This window comes from Bombina bombina, chromosome 8 (assembly GCF_027579735.1).
Source record: "Bombina bombina isolate aBomBom1 chromosome 8, aBomBom1.pri, whole genome shotgun sequence".
NCBI lineage: Eukaryota > Metazoa > Chordata > Amphibia > Anura > Bombinatoridae > Bombina > Bombina bombina.
Genome location: NC_069506.1, coordinates 313,719,594 through 313,736,488, shown reverse-complemented (window position 1 = coordinate 313,736,488; position 16,895 = coordinate 313,719,594). Strand labels below are relative to the sequence as shown.

The window sequence follows — 16,895 nt, the reverse complement described above, 5'->3', positions numbered from 1 at the left end:
ATTCCACCACTGGTTTAATGTGTATTTGCTGCAACCTGAAAAGTTATATCTGTGTCAAGTGCTCACCTGTTAACTTCATTAACCCATGTGAGATTCTGTATCCCAGACAGCCTCTTTTACTTTCTATGGAAGACAGCTCTCATCTCTCAGGGACATTCAGGTTCTGCCCTTTTTCTTAGAGAATTAATTAAGTTCAGACCCCGTGACGTTTGAGCTATAATTTCTCTCCAAGATGGAGATTCTCTAATCATTGGGCCCATAGAAAGTAATGAAGCACTCTGGCAAACAGAATCTCACAGGGGAGTTTGAACTTAAAAGGACATGCAACCCTTTTTTTTATGATTCAAATAGAGCATACAATTTTAAACAACTTTCCAATTAAATTTTATTATCAAATTTGCTTAATTCTCTTGAGCAGCAAAGCACTACTGGGAACTAGCTAAACACATCGGGTAAGGCAATGACAAGAGGCATATTTGTGCAGTCACTAATCAGCAGCTAGCTCCCAGTAGTGCATTGCTGTTCCTTAGCCTACTTAGGTATGCTTTTCAACAAAGGCTACTAAAAGAATGAAGCAAATTAGATAATAGAAGTAAATTGGAGAGTTGTATGCTCTATCTCAATCATGAAAAACATTTTGGGGTTCCAGCGAGCACCTGGAACTGATATAAATTCTCATTTTGCAGCAAAAACTAATTAAACTGAAATGTGTTCAATACAATTTAACTTGCATTTGCTTCTAGTTTAGTATACATTACTTTTCTTTAAATTTGAATTTTGAGCAAACTAACTGCATACAGCTGGCGAGATAAATTAGTGAGATTTAAAGTTATAAAATGCTTAAAGTATATGATAAGAATTATGAAAGAGATTCAGACAGACACTGGGAATTCCCCTGTCCCTCCAACTTTTTGAAGCTGTCGGATTTATTTTACATAGAACAGATACAAAGTGCAATGTAAGTAATTTGTAAAAGATAAACATAAATATACAAAGTTAAATTTACACAGAAACGGAAGCATAATCAGGATTTGTAAAATCACAATCCTAAATACACTGCTGTATAAAGAATCTGAATGCATTAAAATACAAAACGTATAGGACACAATCTGAAGTCTAAAGTAATATAAAATACAAAACAATAATAAAATGTAAAAGACATAGGGGCCTATTTATAAAAGGTCTGTCGGACATGATCCGACATTGCGGATCATGTCCGACAGACCTCGCTGAATGCGGAGAGCAATACGCTCTCCACATTCAGCATTGCACCAGCAGCTCTTGTGAACTGCTGGTGCAACGTCGCCCCCTGCAGATTCGCGGCCAGGTGTCAATCAAGCCGATCGTATTCGATCGGGTTGAATTGCGGCGATGTCTGTCCGCCTCCTCAGAGCAGGCGGACAGGTTATGGAGCAGCGGTCTTTAGACCGCTGCTTCATAACTGGTGTTTCTGGCGAGCCTGAAGGCTCGCCAGAAACACGGGGCTTCAAGCTCCATGCGGAGCTTGATAGATATGCCCCATAATCTGAAGTGTAAATGTAACAAAACTCTCATGTCCTTCAGTTCTTTATTGCACTGGGTTTGTCTCTCCTTCACATACAGAAATTCAAGGAACGCCCCTTAGAGAAATCTGCTCTTTTAGAATCTTGTGAGGGATCTCGCAGTGATGGAGGATGATTTTAGGTAATCTCATCTGAGCAGGGAGCTTTATATCATCAGCCCTATAAGAGCATACTGAGGTAGACTCAGGAGTGTGCATGTATCTTCAGCACCTTATGTATAACTGTTACAAACATTAGGTACTCTCAGAGAAAGACGGTATCCTTTAACAGAGGATATGAAGAGAAAGAGTACTGGAAAGATTTTACTCTCTGCCTTAATCATGAGACATTTAATTTTGACTTTCATGATGTTTTCATTCACATTATAATCAGATTCCCGGTAAACTGCATCTGTACAAAAATATATAACCGGAAAACAGCATTTTTATGTCAAATAGTGATATTTGTTCCAGCTTTAGAACATACCTCACAATACACAAGAGAGCTGGCGGTAGCAATATCAACCCACTTGTAATAGCTGGTTATTTATTGCGCACCCACAAACGGGCAAATTTGTCTAATTGTGGGCGCCCGATAAATTAGCGCTCCACTTGTAATCTAATCCAATGTGAGGTATCATCTCCTACTGGGCATGTGCAAGAGTTCACGGTATATACATATATGAGTCTATGATTGGCTGACGGCTATCACATGATTCAGGGGGCTGGCAAATTGAATGACATTTTGAAATTTGTCAGAATTTTTTTTTACTGCTCATTTAAAATTCAGAGTAAGTGCTATTGCATTGTCTTTTTATTATGATCTTGTTACATATGCATTTCTACTGTATTTAATGATCCTGTAAGACATTTTACACTCAGTACTGTGATGCAGTGCATGTCTTGGCAGTTATTAATCTCTGATTTTACAAACGCACTTAAATACTGAGCTGAAAAAACTAATCAGTGTTTTACTTTATATAAATAAATGTTGACACAGATATCTGACAGCATAAATATAAAGCCAGCCTCTCTCCTACAGCTAATAAGTAATTGTTGCAGGTCGTCTTTGCTATGATTCAGTGTATATTACAGCAAATAAATAGGTGGAAGCAATAAGGAGAGTACAGACATATTTCAGTTTTATTTTAAATCACAGTTAAAAAATAAACTTCCCTGCGACAAACTGAAAGGAAATACGCACACATTGTCTCCGTTCCAACTAAAGGATTATATTTCACTTATTATTATGATTATATTTTACACTTTTTATAGGCTGCTTATATAAATATATCCCCATCAACTCAAGTCCCTGCCTCGGAGTTACACTTGACTCCAATCTGTTCTTCACCCCTCGCATACAATTGCTCTCCTCATCCTGCCGCAACCACCTATATCTCTAAAATTCATCTGTTTCTGAGCGCTGACAGCACTAAGCAACTAATCCACTCCCTGTTAATTTCCTGACTTGACTACTGTAATAACCTACTAACTAGCCATTCACAGCACAAATAAATTCAAAATTCTCACCCTGACCTACAAACCCCTTACCAACGCTGCCCCACCTACCTGTCCTCACTAATCCACAAATATAGTCCAGCTCGCACCCCAAGATCCAACAATGACCTGCTCCTTGCACCTTCTACCATTCCCTCCTCCCATGCTAGACTGCAGGACTTCTCTCGTGTGGCACCTCCCCCCTGGAATGCACTTCCTTTCTTCCTTAAGGCTTCCAATTCCTCCAGTATTTGTTTGTTTGTTTGATCAATTTTGTCTTCTCTCTCACAAATATTGTATCATTGTACTTTTATCATTTGTACCCATGGACAGCACTGCAGAATTTGCTGGTGCTTTATAAATAAAGTATAATATATATATATATATATATATACACACACACACACACAGATAGATAATCAGTGTGTGATTGTAATATAACAAATATAATTGTATGTATTTAAATTACAAGAAAAGGGGTGAAAATAAATAATACAAGAGTATTCCAAAGTTGACGTATACATGTATTATTTATTTTGCCTCTCATTTCCTGTGTATTGTCTGAACATCAAGAGTTTTCCAATTCTGCCACCTATCTATATCTGTCACTAATTGACATTATCAGATAAGGAACCGCAAAACAATAGAAACTGTACATAACAACAGTGGCTAGTCTTGTCTACTACAGTAACAAGTCCTGATTGGCTGCTCTAAATAAGGCAAGAGGTGGGTGGCGCTATTACAAAAACAATTGCAGCAAAGAAGGTGTTAATGCATGCAAAACATTTTCATACTCATGCACTATAATAATTTATTGCAAGACAGCGAACAAAGCTTGTAATTACAGGGTGTTATACAGGGTGTTATCTGTCCCTTTAATAGTATGTCCATTTCTAGGGGGGGGAGGGGATTGAGTGTTCACAAATCATTTTCTGTGTTGCACAGCTAATCCCAACAGCAACTGTGTAGCCATAAAATAACTGCATCCTGATTATGTAGTACTGTGCACAGCAGGATCAGACTATGCCCGAGGAAGTGGCTCGGCGACGTACAAGTGATGATACACTTTCTGTTGCTTTATGTAACTCTGCTGTCTGTACTAATCACTAAAAAACACTCCGGAGCCACTGCACATCCTGCCGAGGAAAGAAGCTACACTAATCTTTTATTTATCATGTCACTGGTGACACTGGGTGTCTGCGAGCTGTACTGATGCATTAAGAAGCCGTCTGAGAATCACAGAAATTATTTTTGATTGTGTGTAAATGATTTGTATAATGTTAACAGGCAGCGCTGAGTTAAATAACTTGAGTGCACTGTTCTCTTCCAGAAGATTTTAACTAATTAGTCTATGTGGCATTGTCATTTGAACAGCACAGAAGTAGCTGGTTATTGAGACAAGATTACACACAAAGTTATTTTCAATTTTACTTACATAAGAGTTATTTTCAATATTACTTAAGAATGTGTTATATTAAAAACGACTAACAGCATATAAATTATATGTATTCCACCCAACCACACAAGAATTTCATACCTAGGGACTTACCCACATTGCGGCAAGTCCTCACACCAACCTTCATACGGCCAGACCTCACTTGTGCTGATAATTTTTTTTAATCAAATACAAATCAAACTACAGTGTCTTCAGTGTACTTGTATTTACTTCTATTTTTAATATGAGTGGATCTTTTGAGACAAATTCCCCAGCATACATTTGGCAAGATAAATCATAGAAACATCCTGGGTAAAATGCTTAGAGAATATTATGACAGCTATGAGACAACTTCAGACACCAAAAAAAAAAAAAAAAAACTAGCCTGTCAAACCCACTTGCTGAGACTCATTTTACATTGAAAAAATATATTTTGTACCTTGAGTGTGATTTCTACTTTGTAATTCAAATATAATTTTTGATTTGTATTTTTAAATTAAGATGTTAACTTTATATTCTAAAAATAAGATTTTTACTTTGTATTTACTCTACAATTTTTAGATAATATTGCCTGAGCTGAGATAGCTAAAAAGAATCGGGTCCCTAAAGCAGTTACAAAAGGAAGAGAGAGTCATGTACAGAAGCGAACACATACTACAATACATTACCTGAATGGAGTCCAAGTAGGTAAATAGCACAGGTTCAATCTTCTGGAAGTTTATGGTTGCTAATACTGCAAAATAAAGAAACCAGAAAAGTGTTATTCATAAAGGGTTTAGCAAAACTAGAATCAAAATACAATGCCCTCCATTCTTTTCTATTGAACTACTGTGAAAAATCCCTGTATAGCTTCCAAGATGGTGTTAGGTTTTATTTTCAAAGGTATTTAAATACATCTGAATCGCTGGCAAGTTAATTCCAAATAGACAGTAAGATAAAATAATTGAATGAATTATTTGCAGCACCCTCTATTAAATATTACATATTAATACTCGCTATAGATTGTATGTAAAGTTACCTCTAAAATAAAATATCCACAGAACATATAAAACACAGATTCTACAATTGCAAAGCTGTTGTCAATCAATAAAATGGGTATTGTCGCAAAACAAGCTACGAAAACAAGTGGTGGTTCTCCTGTAGAAGTAGCCTTGTCAAAAGTGACAAGACAAACACAAGAGGGCGCCACAATAGTGCATTATCTTCCAAACCATCACAAAGATAAAAGTAGTAATTCTCATTTAAAAAAGTCAAGAAATTGTGCTTTCTGCAATGGCAGGGTCAGAAAGCTAAACCAGACATTCCAAACAGCTCCCATAACACAGGCTACAAAACGGCTAAAATAAATGTAATCATTTTATGATTTTTGGATACCTGGCACCTGTGTTGAAGAATACTCTTATCACTGCACATGCAGACGATTACATGTAAATATATTAGATGATCCCAAGTCCTACTGGACTGAGCCTAACGCTTCTGAATGACATACCGAGGAGCATCCTTCCCATTGCAACTTATAGTGAGAGGCAAGTATCAGATTAGAAAGGTTCCCTAAAGACTTTCTATTGCTTGATATGCATTGGATTTTTTTTATTTCTCTAGGTGTCTGATAATTTTAGTACAGGTTTTAGCATTAAAGTGAAGGTCAAGTTAATAATATTGCCCCACAGCATTGCATAGACATTTAAAAATTAAGAAGGTTTAATTCATGAAAAGTTTTAAATTGATATATATTGAAGATTTTTTACCTATTTACAGCTGCGACGATAAGCGCAGCTCTCCCGCCCGCCAAATTTTCAAAATGATTGACAGATGACGATTTGTAAAATAACTAATTATTTTCCCCCCCGGGGCGTTCAGCCCCTTTGCTTAAACGTCACGGCCCGGGGGAAAACAAGGATTGGTTCTTTTACTAATCGCCATCTGTCAATCAATTTGACAAAATGGCGAACAGGAGAGCTGCGCTTATTGTCGCAGTGGTAAATAGGTAAAAATGATTTAATATATATACATTTAAAACTTTGCATGAATTAAACCCTTCTTAATTTTTAAATGTCTATGCAATGCTGTGGGGCAATATTAGTAACTTGACCTTCACTTTAAATATTATTTTTCATAGTTATATCTGGATTGAGCTAATTTTCTCCATCTGTATATGTCTTGTGAATGCTATAGGAATAACATTTGTCTAGAAGCAGCATTAGCCATTACCAGTTAGAGGGCCAGATTACAAGTGGAGCGATATTTAGCGCTTTCTCTTGCGTGAAAACACCACCAGAAGTAAAGTTTTAAACCACGGGGGTTAGCTGAAAGTAAAATATTTGCGCACAAGCAAAAACTAACACACACTAACTTCTGGACTTCAGATATTGTGACCGTGCTGACATCTTCTACCCATAGACTTCAATGGAAAGTGCAAACTGGGAAAAAACCTAACACTTATCGTTTGTGCGCTAACCCAGCACACATTAGACCAAATACGCTAACCCGAAGATAGTTATAAATACTTTACATGCCAATGTTCTTCACATAGAAGCAGGAGTTCTATTTATTTTAATATATATATATATAATGTATTTGTTTGCTTAAAAGGAAAGAAAAGTAAAAATTATCAAATGTGCTTCATTCTCTGGGTATCTTTTATTGAAGAGTAAAACTAGGTAGGCTCATAAGAGCTCAGGAGTGTGCACGTGTCTTTAGTAGTTTTGCAACATTATATAACAAAGCTACAAATAATGTTGCAAAACACTGCTGCCATAGAGTAGTTTTTATCTTCAATAAAGGATGCCAAGAGAAAAGAAGTAAATTAGAAAATTGTTTAAAATTGCATTCTATTTCTGAATCATGAAAATGTCATTTCGACTTTACTGTCCCTTTAAGACATGCAAGCTCCTAAGCCTACCTTGTATGTTCTATCTAAAGAACTATAAACCAATTTCTATTTTTATATGAAGTGCTTAGTTCTGTGTAATGAAACATTTTTGCTATGTACTTTCGTTATTTATGTTGCTCTCTTTGATGTAATTTAGCTCTGAAAATTGTAGAATTTCTCATTTTCCCAGCTGAAAAGTCACCTTGCAACTTTTCAAGTCTAACCCTGCTGCATATCTTTACCTAATTGGCTTTAACTGATGACAATTGTAAAACAATGCACTAACGTTATGACCATGGATAACCCTTAGTCTGTAGACTCAAGCTTGTGGCTACTCCAAATGAGGCTAGTCATGGGTGGAATGGGCTACTGCAAAACAGTTGCAGCAAACAAGATATTAATTTGTTTTAAAAATGATTAGACTGTTTTTGTAAAGCAAAACAACAGAAATGTCTTGTAATTACAAAGTGTTTATGTCCCTTTAAATCAACTTATTTTTAGCTTTATCCACAACAAATCTTTTTAAATTGATTTTTCACATATGTTAGAAGCAAAACAAATGGTTTATAGTGCGTTAGAAATGATTAAAAATAATCTGCAATAAAATGAGAGAACAGGTGACATTCGCAACGTTTGGAAATGAATTATTTATTGCAATTAAGATACAAGTTTATATTTGTCTGCTGAGATTTCAAGCACAGTACTCAGTATAGAATTGTTGCTAATAAGGAGTATTAATGAGGCAGAATGAGCACAGCAGTTCAGCAATAAAGAAGAGTGATGAGGATAAAGTGAATAAGTGAAATTTTCAGAGAAGTAATTATAATTACATGAGAATATAGCTGACTAGTAGTTATTTTTATCCTGAGGACAAAAGGTGAATTCATTCATTGTCTTGTTAGTTTTGGATTCTAATTGTGTACACAGGTTGTTTTGTTCGGTCAGCGACTCAAAGGTAGTGTTATAGCTACATCTTGTGGTCAAGGTTAGGTGGTGCAGCTAACTGACAAAATCACTACCTTGCTAATGTTTTTTGGCAGTGTGTGTGTATAAGTGTATGTGTGTATGTGTGTGTAAGTGAGAGTGTATGTGTGTGTGTGTGTGTATATAAGTGTGTGTGTATGTGTGTGTGTGTGTATATGTGTCTGTGTGTATAAGTGTGTGTGTATATGTGTATGTGTGTGTATAAGTGTATGTTTGTGTATAAGTGTATGTGTGTATAAGTGTGTGTGTATGTGTGTGTATATGTGTCTGTGTGTATAAGTGTGTGTGTATATGTGTATGTGTGTGTATAAGTGTATGTGTGTATAAGTGTATGTGTGTATACGTGTGTGTGTGTATATATGTCTGTGTGTGTATAAGTGTGTGTATACGTGTGTGTGTGTGTATACGTGTGTGTGTGTGTCTGTGTGTATATCTGTGTGTGTATATAAGCGTGTATGTGTGTGTATAAGTGTGTGTGTGTATATGTGTCTGTGTGTATAAGTGTGTGTGTATATGTGTATGTGTGTGTATAAGTGTATGTGTGTGTATAAGTGTATGTGTGTATAAGTGTGTGTGTATATGTGTCTGTGTGTATAAGTGTGTGTGTATATGTGTATGTGTGTGTATAAGTGTATGTGTGTATAAGTGTATGTGTGTATAAGTGTGTGTGTATATATGTCTGTGTGTGTATAAGTGTGTGTATACGTGTGTGTGTGTGTCTGTGTGTATATCTGTGTGTGTATAAGTGTGTGTGTATATAAGCGTGTATGTGTGTGTTTGTGTGTATATGTGTGTGTGTGTATGTGTATGTATAAGAGTGTGTATGTGTGAATATGTCTGTGTGTATATGTGTATGTGTGTATACGTGTGTGTGTATGTGTGTATATGTGTCTGTGTGTATAAGTGTGTGTGTGTCTGTGTGTATATATGTGTGTATAAATGTGTGTCTGTGTGTATGTGTGTGTGTATATGTGTATATGTGTCTGTGTGTGTATAAGTGTATGTGTGTATACGTGTGTGTGTATGTGTATGTGTGTATATGTGTCTGTGTGTATAAGTGTGTGTGTGTCTGTGTGTATATATGTGTGTATAAATGTGTGTCTGTGTGTATGTGTGTGTGTGTGTCTATGTATGTATAAGTGTGTGTATATGTGTGACTATGTCTGTGTATATGTGTGTGTGTATGTGTGTATATATGTGTGTGTGTATTTTTAGTTTTTTAAAAGGCTACAGTTCTTTACTGAAGAGCAAAGATGAGATGGAAAGGGAGATTCAGTAATCATAATATAATTGTGATACTAGGAATGGTAAAGCAATTTCAAGTCAATAATGTAAGATATATATAAATGTAGCGTAACCACTATCTCCACAAGTTTGTTCCATATGTTTGTTATTATAGTTTACTTTATGCTGTGCACATGGGCCAAGACAAGTAACTTGCAGGGTAGTGAGAAAAAAATCAGTAAGTAAAATTGCGCATGGTTGCTCCATAGGGTAAGAATTAGTTAGATTTTTAAACATGAAAAACTAGCAGCTTGGGGAATATATTTTATCTTGGAATTATTTAAATATACAAAGCTAGATTACAAGTGTTACACGGTCAGATTAGTGCTGGTATTACAAGTTGCAAGTAAAAAGTTAGCATGTGAGCAAAAGACAGGCGTGCTAACTTTACTACTTCAAATATCGCAACCACAAGACTTCTATGGGGCATGCTAAACAAACCCTTTTCTATTTACCACTCGTGCACTAACCCGACACTGTACTAGATCAACTGAGCTTTTTATTTATATATATATATATATATATATATATATATATATATATATATATATATTTTTTTTTTTTACGATAGTTACACATTATGTATATATCACAACATGCTGCTGAAGTTTGTAATTATGTATCTATCACAACATGCTTAATTTGTATTTGCTGCAAACTAGCGCCTAGATTTAGAGTTCTGCGTTATTTTACAGGCAACTTTGTATTTATTTTAACCAGGTACAATAGCTATTAAATAGTTAATAACTATTTAATAGCTACCTAGTTAAAATAATTACAAAAGTTACAATTAAACCTAACACTACACTATCAATATATTAATTAAATAAAATACCTACAATTATCTACAATTAAACCTAACACTACACTATCAATAAATTAATTACATACAAATACCTAAAAATAAATACAATTAAATAAACTAAAGTACAAAAAATAAAAAAAGAACTAAGTTACAAAAAATAAAAAAATAATTTACAAACATTATAAAAAAATTACAACAATTTTAAGCTAATTACACCTACTCTAAGCCCCCTAATAAAATAACAAAGCCCCCCAAAATAAAAAAATGCCCTACCCTATTCTAAAATAAAAATTGAAAAGCTCTTTTACCTTACCAGCCCTTAAAAGTGCCTTTTGCGGGGCATGCCCCAAAGAATTCTGCTCTTTTGCCTGTAAAAAAACCCCATACAATACCCCCCCCAACATTACAACTAACGCTGCTTTTGGCCGCCCGCTGGTATTTAGAGTCAGGCAGGAAAGGGTCTAACGCTCACTTCCCTACCGCGATTCCAGGCTACCGCAGATCCCCTTACGCCAATTGCGTATCCTATCTTTTCTATGGGATCTGCCTAACGCTGGTATTTGGAGTCTTGGGAGAAGTGAGCGGTAGACACTCTACCGACAAGACTCCAGCCGCAAAAAAAAGTCAGTAGTTAAGAGCTTTTTGGGCTAACCCCGGAATATAAAGCTCCTAACTACTGTGCTCTAAAGTACACTAACACCCATAAACTACCTATGTAACCCTAAACCGAGGCCCCCCCCACATCGCCGCCACTCTAATAAAAAAATTTAACCCCTAATCTGCCGACCGGACATCGCCGCCACCTACGTTATACTTATAAACCCCTAATCTGCTGCCCCTAACATCGCCAACCCCTATATTATATTTATTAACCCCTAATCTGCCCCCCAAACGTCGCCGCTACCTAACTACACTTATTAACCCCTAATCTGCGGACCGGATCTCGCCGCCACTACAATAAATGTATTAACCCCTAAACCGCTGCACTCCCGCCTCGCAAACACTATAATAAATTTGATTAACCCCTAATCTGCCCTCCCTAACATCGCCGCCACCTACCTACAATTATTAACCCCTAATCTCCCGTCCGCACCGTCGCCGCTACTATAATAGAGTTATTAACCCCTAAACATAACTCTAACCCTAAACTTAACACCCCCCTAACATAAATATAATTTATATTAAACGAAATAATATTCCTAAAATTAACTAAATTATTCCTATTTAAAAATAAATGCTTACCCATCAAATAAACCCTAATATAGCTACAATATAATTAATAATTACATTGTAGCTATTTTAGGATTTATATTTATTTTACAGGCAACTTTGAATTTATTTTAACTAGGTACAATAGCTATTAAATAGTTAATAACTATTTAATAGCTACCTAGTTAAAATAAATACAAAATTACCTGTAAAATAAATCCTAACCTAAGTTACAATTAAACCTAACACTACACTATTCATTAAATTAATTAAATAAATTACCTACAATTAAATACAATTAAATAAACTATTCTATAATACAAAAAAACAAAACACTAAATTACAAAAAATAAAAAAGAATTACACCTAATCTAAGCCCCCTAATAAAATAAAAAATCCCCCCAAAATAAAAAACTCCCTACCCTATTCTAAAATACAAAAGTAATCAGCTCTTTTACCAGCCCTTAAAAAGGCTTTTTGTGGGGCCTTGCCCCAAAGTAATCAGCTCTTTTGCCAGTAAAAAAAAATACAACCCGCCCCAACATCAAAACCCACCACCCACATACCCCTACTCTAACCCACCCAAACCCCCCTTAAATAAACCTATCCGGGCAGAAGAGGACATCCGGACCGGCAGACATCTTCATCCAAGCGGCATCTTCTATCTTCATCCATCCGGAGCGGAGCGGAGCCATCTTCTACCCAGCCGACGCGGATTGGCTGATTCAATCAGCCAATCAGATTGAACTTGAATCTGATTGGCTGATTTCATCAGCCAATCAGATTTTTCCTACCTTAATTCCGATTGGCTGATAGAATCCTATCAGCCAATCGGAATTCGAGGGTTGCCATCTTGGATGACGTCCCTTAAAGGAACCGGCATTCGTCGGGAAGTCGTCGGCCAGGATGGATGTTCCGCGTCGGCGGGATGAAGATGGAGCCGGAAGAAAGAAGATTGAAGATGCCACTTGATAGAAGACTTCGACCGGATGATGGACCTCTTCAGCCCCCGCTTGGATCAAGACTTCAGCCGGATGATGGACCTCTTCCGCCCCCGCTTGGATCAAGACTTCAGCCGGATGATGGACCTCTTCAGCCCCCGCTTGGGCTTGGATGAAGACTTCGTACCCTCTTCTGGACGGATTGGTGATACCCGGCGTGGTGAAGACAAGGTAGGGAGATCTTCAGGGGCTTAGTGTTAGGTTTATTTAAGGGGGGTTTGGGTTAGATTAGGGGTATGTGGGTGGTGAGTTGTAATGTTGGGGGGGGGCATTGTATGTTTTTTTTAACAGGCAAAAGAGCAGAATTCTTTGGGGAATGCCCCGCAAAAGGCCCTTTAAGGGCTGGTAAGGTAAAAGAGCTTTTCAATTTTTATTTTAGAATAGGGTAGGGCATTTTTTTATTTTGGGGGGCTTTGTTATTTTATTAGGGGGCTTAGAGTAGGTGTAATTAGCTTAAAGTTGTTGTAATATTTTTATAATTTTTGTAAATTATTTTTTTATTTTTTGTAACTTAGTTCTTTTTTTATTTTTTGTACTTTAGTTAGTTTATTTAATTGTATTTATTTGTAGGTATTTGTATGTAATTAATTTATTGATAGTGTAGTGTTAGGTTTAATTGTAGATAATTGTGCGTATTTTATTTAATTAATTTATTGATAGTGTAGTGTTAGGTTTAATTGTAACTTAGGCTAGGATTTATTTTACAGGTAATTTTGTAATTATTTTAACTAGGTAGCTATTAAATAGTAATTAACTATTTAATAGCTATTGTACCTGGTTAAAATAAATACAAAGTTGCCTGTAAAATAAATATTAATCCTAAAATAGCTATAATATAATTATAATTTATATTGTAGCTATATTAGGGTTTATTTTACAGGTAAGTATTTAGCTTTAAATAGGAATAATTTATTTAATAAGAAATAATTTATTTCGTTAGATAAAAATGATATTTAACTTAGGGGGGTGTTAGGGTTAGGGTTAGACTTAGCTTTAGGGGTTAATACATTTAATAGAGTAGCGGCGAGGTCCGGTCGGCAGATTAGGGGTTAATACTTGAAGTTAGGTGTCGGTGATGTTATGGAGGGCAGATTAGGGGTTAATAACTTTATTATAGTAGCGGTGAGGTCCGGTCGGCAGATTAGGGGTTAATAAGTGTAGGTAGGTGGCGGCGACGTTGGGGGCGGCAGATTAGGGGTTAATAAATATAATATAGGGGTCGGCGGTGTTAGGGGCAGCAGATTAGGGGTACATAGGGATAACGTAGGTTCCGGCGGTGTACGGAGCGGCAGATTAGGGGTTAATTATAATAATATGCAGGGGTCAGCGATAGCGGGGTCGGCAGATTAGGGGTTAATAAGTGTAAGGCTAGGGGTGTTTAGACTCGGGGTACATGTTAGGGTATTAGGTGCAGACTTAGGAAGTGTTTCCCCATAGGAAACAATGTGGCTGCGTTAGGAGCTGAACGCTGCTTTTTTGCAGGTGTTAGGTTTCTTTTCACTTCAAACGGCCCCATTGTTTCCTATGGGGGAATCGTGCATGAGCACGTTTTTGAAGCTGGCCGCGTCCGTAAGCACCGCTGGTATTTAGAGTTGCATTGGGGTTAAATTATGCTCTACGCTCCCTTTTTGGAGCCTAACGCAGCTCTTCTGTGAACTCTAAATACCAGCGGTATTTAAAAGGTGCGGGGGAAAAAAAGCATGCGTAGCTAACGCACCTCTTTGGCCGCAGAACTCTAAATCTAGGCGTGAGAATTTAGGTGCTCTCCTGTTAACTTCAATAAATAAACATACGCCTAGATTTAGAGTTCTGCGTTAGCCGTCAAAAGCAGCGTTAAGGGGTCCTAACACTGCTTTTGGCCGCCTGCTGGTATTTAGAATCAGGCAGGAAAGGGTCTAACACTCACTTCCCTACCGCGATTCCAGGCTACCGCAGATCCCCTTACGCCAATTGCGTATCCTATCTTTTCTATGGGATCTGCCTAACGCTGGTATTTGGAGTCTTGGGAGAAGTGAACGGTAGACCCTCTACCGACAAGACTCCAGCCGCAAAAAAAAGTCAGTAGTTAAGAGCTTTTTGGGCTAACGCCGGAATATAAAGCTCCTAACTACTGTGATCTAAAGTACACTAACACCCATAAACTACCTATGTAACCCTAAACCGAGGCCCCCCCCACATTGCCGCCACTCTAATAAAAATTTTTAACCCCTAATCTGCCGACCGGACATCGCCGCCACCTACGTTATACTTATAAACCCCTAATCTGCTGCCCCTAACATCGCCAACCCCTATATTATATTTATTAACTAACCCCTAATCTGCCCCCCCCCAAACTACACTTATTAACCCCTAATCTGCCGACCGGACCTCGCCGCCACTATAATAAATGTATTAACCCCTAAACCGCCGCACTCCCGCCTCGCAAACACTATAATAAATTTGATTAACCCCTAATCTGCCCTCCCTAACATCGCCGCCACCTACCTACAATTATTAACCCCTAATCTCCCGCCCGCACCGTCGCCGCTACTATAATAGAGTTATTAACCCCTAAACATAACTCTAACCCTAAACCTAACACCCTCCTAACATAAATATAATTTATATTAAACGAAATAATATTCCTAAAATTAACTAAATTATTCCTAATTAAAACTAAATACTTACCCATCAAATAAACCCTAATATAGCTACAATATAATTAATAATTACATTGTAGCTATTTTAGGATTTATATTTATTTTACAGGCAACTTTGTATTTATTTTAACTAGGTACAATAGCTATTAAATAGTTAATAACTATTTAATAGCTACCTAGTTAAAATAAATACAAAATTACCTGTAAAATAAATCCTAACCTAAGTTACAATTAAACCTAACACTACACTATCATTCAATTAATTAAATTACCTACAATTAAATAAATTATTCTATAATACAAAAAAACAAACACTAAATTACAAAAAAAAAAGAATTACAAGCAGTTTAAACTAATTACACCTAATCTAAGCCCCCTAATAAAATAAAAAATCCCCCCAAAATAAAAAACTCCCTACCCTATTCTAAAATACAAAAAGTAATCAGCTCTTTTACCAGCCCTTAAAAGGGCTTTTTGCGGGGCCTTGCCCCAAAGTAATCAGCTCTTTTGCCAGTAAAAAAAAAATACAACCCGCCCCCAACATTAAAACCCACCACCCACATACCCCTACTCTAACCCACCCAAACCCCCCTTAAATAATCCTAACACTACCCCTTGAAGATCTCCCTACCTTGAGTCGTCTTCACTCAGCCGGGCCGAAGTCTTCATCCGATGGGGCAGAAGAGGACATCCAGACCGGCAGAAGTTTTCATCCTATCTGGGCAGAAGAGGACATCCAGACCGGCAGACATCTTCATCCAAGCGGCATCTTCTATCTTCATCCATCCAGAGCGGAGCCATCTTCTTCCCAGCCGACGCGGATCCATCCTCTTCAACCGACGCCTACTCGCCGAATGAAGGTTCCTTTAAATGACGTCATCCAAGATGGCGTCCCTCGAATTCCGATTGGCTGATAGGATTCTATCAGCCAATCAGAATTAAGGTAGGAAAAATCTGATTGGCTGATTTAATCAGCCAATCAGATTGAGCTCGCATTCTATTGGCTGATCGGAACAGCCAATAGAATGCGAGCTCAATCTGATTGGCTGATTGGATCAGCCAATCGGATTGAACTTGAATCTGATTGGCTGATTGAATCAGCCAATCAGATTTTTCCTACCTTAATTCCGATTGGCTGATAGAATCCTATCAGCCAATCGCAATTCGAGGGACGCAACTTAAAGGAACCTTCATTCGGCGAGTAGGCGTCGGTTGAAGAGGATGGATCCACGTCGGCTGGGAAGAAGATGGCTCCGCTCTGGATGGATGAAGATAGAAGATGCCGCTTGGATGAAGATGTCTGCCGGTCCGGATGTCCTCTTCTGCCCGGATAGGATGAAGACTTCTGCCGGTCTGGATGTCCTCTTCTGCCCCATCGGATGAAGACTTCAGCCCGACTGGGTGAAGACGACTCAAGGTAGGGAGATCTTCAGGGGGGTAGTATTAGGTTTATTTAAGGGGGAAATCACAAAAAAGAGAGCAGGTGCTAGAGCGGCTAAGATGAAATCCTTTATTTGAAAAAAAAAAAACGTGCATTAAAAGTAACCAACGAGGGTTAATACAAGCATCAATTTAAAAATTCAGACAGACATCCTCACAGATATGGGGTCAGACCAATAAAATCCCCAG

General features: G+C 37.3%; 1 protein-coding gene across 1 annotated transcript in view; it reads right to left on the bottom strand.

Annotated features, from left to right (window-relative positions):
• Positions 1-16,895, bottom strand: part of GLB1L2 (galactosidase beta 1 like 2) — a 272,576-nt gene that overhangs the window by 56,856 nt on the left and 198,825 nt on the right. The window contains exon 8 of the mRNA XM_053691520.1: positions 5,141-5,205. Coding sequence (XP_053547495.1) covers positions 5,141-5,205 — 65 coding nt within the window. The remainder of the gene's footprint in view (positions 1-5,140; positions 5,206-16,895) is intronic.